A 2413-nucleotide genomic window follows, 5' to 3' on the forward strand; every position below is an offset into this window, starting at 1 on the left:
ATTTTCAATAAGTTTCACTTACTTTCAGTATAATACTCGTGAAAAGACAGTAGCGATGTTACAGACTCAGTACAAGTACTAAACTCCATCGTCACCGGACGATTTGCCAAAGATAGCAAAACAGCTTACCGCCAACATAACCGGTTGACGTCTTCATTACACAATCGTCCCCGTGATCGTCTTCAGCGACATGCATTTCCTCCGGCCTGGGCAACAATTCCGTCTCGTACCAAATTGATGCTACAAAAGCCACCGGTTTGCCCTTACCCGATGACGGCATGATTGCAGCCAATGTCAATCACGTCCACTCGCTATGCAAATTGCCGACCATTGCGTTCGCTTATGGCAAATAGGCAACGAGTGCTAACACACATATCGTGGGGATCATTGTGGTAGTGCCGGAACGTGTGGACATTGGTAATGTCCACTTGTGCGAATTAAATGTTTGACCTTGACATAATGGGGTCATACAGTAGACAATGAGAATGAAAGTTATTTGTTATGGTACATTCTTAGGCAGAAACACATATTTTGAAACAAATTTAAGATAGTTTATGTTAAATCGAATGCAATAGAAAAAGTCGTGTCCATGGAATGCTAATACTTACATGAATTATCTGTTTGTCGACTAAGCGGGGTGAATAATAATGCATCTAAACAGAGTGTAATAATTCTTTTTCTAATAAAGTAACACATTAAAATCTTTTCACTTTTTATGCTTCTGAAGGAACTTGTAAGCCTCATAAAGATAAACCATACAAGTATAACAAGATCTACTATTATTGAAACAGATAAATTACCACAGTTTAATTACTATGCTTAAACGATATGTTGAATATATTATTTTTTTCATGTTGAATTCAAAACATATCATGAATGGTTCGAATGTTCCAGTTACATTCGTAGGTGCTCACCATTAACGAAAGTAAGCCACTATTTGTTCAAGTTCAAGAATTAAGGTCTAGCCCAAGAACACCCAGCCCTAACGTCGCGTTCATTGAAGCACATCGAACAGTTCACCCACTTTCTATTTACCCAGCTAGGGCAATCCCCAGAGCTCGCCGTTAGAATATTGTGCAATTGTTATAAAAGCATTGCATGACCAAAATCGTATCATCAGTTTGGTTGCTTCAACCGCAGGTGCATCTTCAAGTAGTCAAAATGTTTAAACTCTTTGCAATGGTTTGTCTCGCGGCGTTCGTACACGGAGCCCAAATCAAGCAGCACACGAATTATGAGACGGGGGTGAAACACAACTCGCAACTCACAAGCCACCAGCTGGAAGAAGTCGATGCGGGTAAGGAGTTGATCGAGGAGTCACAGGATTATTACGCCTATCCGAAGTATCAGTTCGAGTACGGTGTCAAGGATCCGGTGACGGGTGATCACAAGAGCCAATGGGAAATGCGGGACGGTGACATCGTGAAGGGTAAGTAGAACGACGACATTGTGCCGGTAGTGAGTAGAATCTGATGTTGATCTGCCGCCTCCAGGATCGTACACGTTGGATGAACCGGACGGAACGCAGCGCATCGTGGAGTATCGTGCCGACGATCGGAACGGGTTCGAGGCGATCGTGAAAAAGATCGGCAAACCAAAGCATCCGGAGGAGATCGTAGGCAAGAAGCTACAGGAGTCGAAGGCAGCAGACGCCCACCATATCGTCGGGCAAAGCTACAGCAAACTGAAGAAGTACAGCTGATACAAGACCTAGACCCTTTGACTCGTGATGGAGTCATAATGGAATTTACATAAAAAATATATTCGTTCAATGGAACGTTGCAATAGACTGTACAATCACGAAGTGTTTCTATTGGGTAGTAGTCGCTGGGATGGTGTGAGGGAGAGGACCCAAGCAGGAGTAGTGGTTCTGCAGGAGCAAAATCATCATGTAAACGATTAGTAACGCATGGCGTGGGTATAGAACGACAATCGACAAACAGCGACGAAGAATAATAGCCAAGAAATATCTCGCTGTGCTCGGCTGGTTGCTTTTTATCTCCGATTGCTTCACAGCGTTTCATGTGTATTTGAAGCGACAATTTCAATTAAACACATGTTTTGTGTTAAGTTGATCAAAGGTTTTATTTTCTGCTGATAATGCACAATCTCTTTGAGCGGTCTTGTAAATTAAATGTTAAAATTTCTATTCAACATCTTCAAGACTGAGTCAATATTGCCATATTTATACTTTAGACATCAGTTTTCTCTGAAATATCTGCTCCTTTACATTCCTATAAAAAAAAAACGGAAACATTTCGAACTCTGCAAAGAATCTAAAAAAAGTTACAAACCAAAGAGAAGCCTCTGAAGAGCAAATCCTGCTCATGTAACAGATGACCTGCAAGTAAACCTACTTTTTTTACACACTCGGTTATGACCTCGCTTGTGTGGGCAATAGAAACCAACAATT

At 41.5% G+C, this 2413-nt stretch overlaps 1 protein-coding gene across 1 annotated transcript; it reads left to right on the forward strand.

Moving 5' to 3' along the window:
• Positions 1 to 1161: 1161 nt before the first annotated feature.
• On the forward strand, positions 1162 to 1702 carry LOC128711335 (cuticle protein 8-like). The gene is made up of 2 exons (XM_053806204.1): positions 1162 to 1429; positions 1494 to 1702. Exons 1-2 carry the CDS (start codon positions 1162 to 1164, stop codon positions 1700 to 1702), a joined length of 477 nt encoding a protein of 158 aa, XP_053662179.1.
• Positions 1703 to 2413: the final 711 nt, after the last annotated feature.

The sequence above is a fragment of the Anopheles marshallii genome, chromosome 3, assembly GCF_943734725.1.
Source record: "Anopheles marshallii chromosome 3, idAnoMarsDA_429_01, whole genome shotgun sequence".
NCBI lineage: Eukaryota > Metazoa > Arthropoda > Insecta > Diptera > Culicidae > Anopheles > Anopheles marshallii.

Coding starts and splice junctions, on each gene's coding strand:
- LOC128711335 (XM_053806204.1), top strand. CDS start 1,162: ATGTTTAAACTCTTTGCAATGGTTTGTCTCGCGGCGTTCGTACACGGA. Junction 1,430..1,493: donor GGACGGTGACATCGTGAAGG/GTAAGTAGAACG, acceptor TGCCGCCTCCAG/GATCGTACACGTTGGATGAA.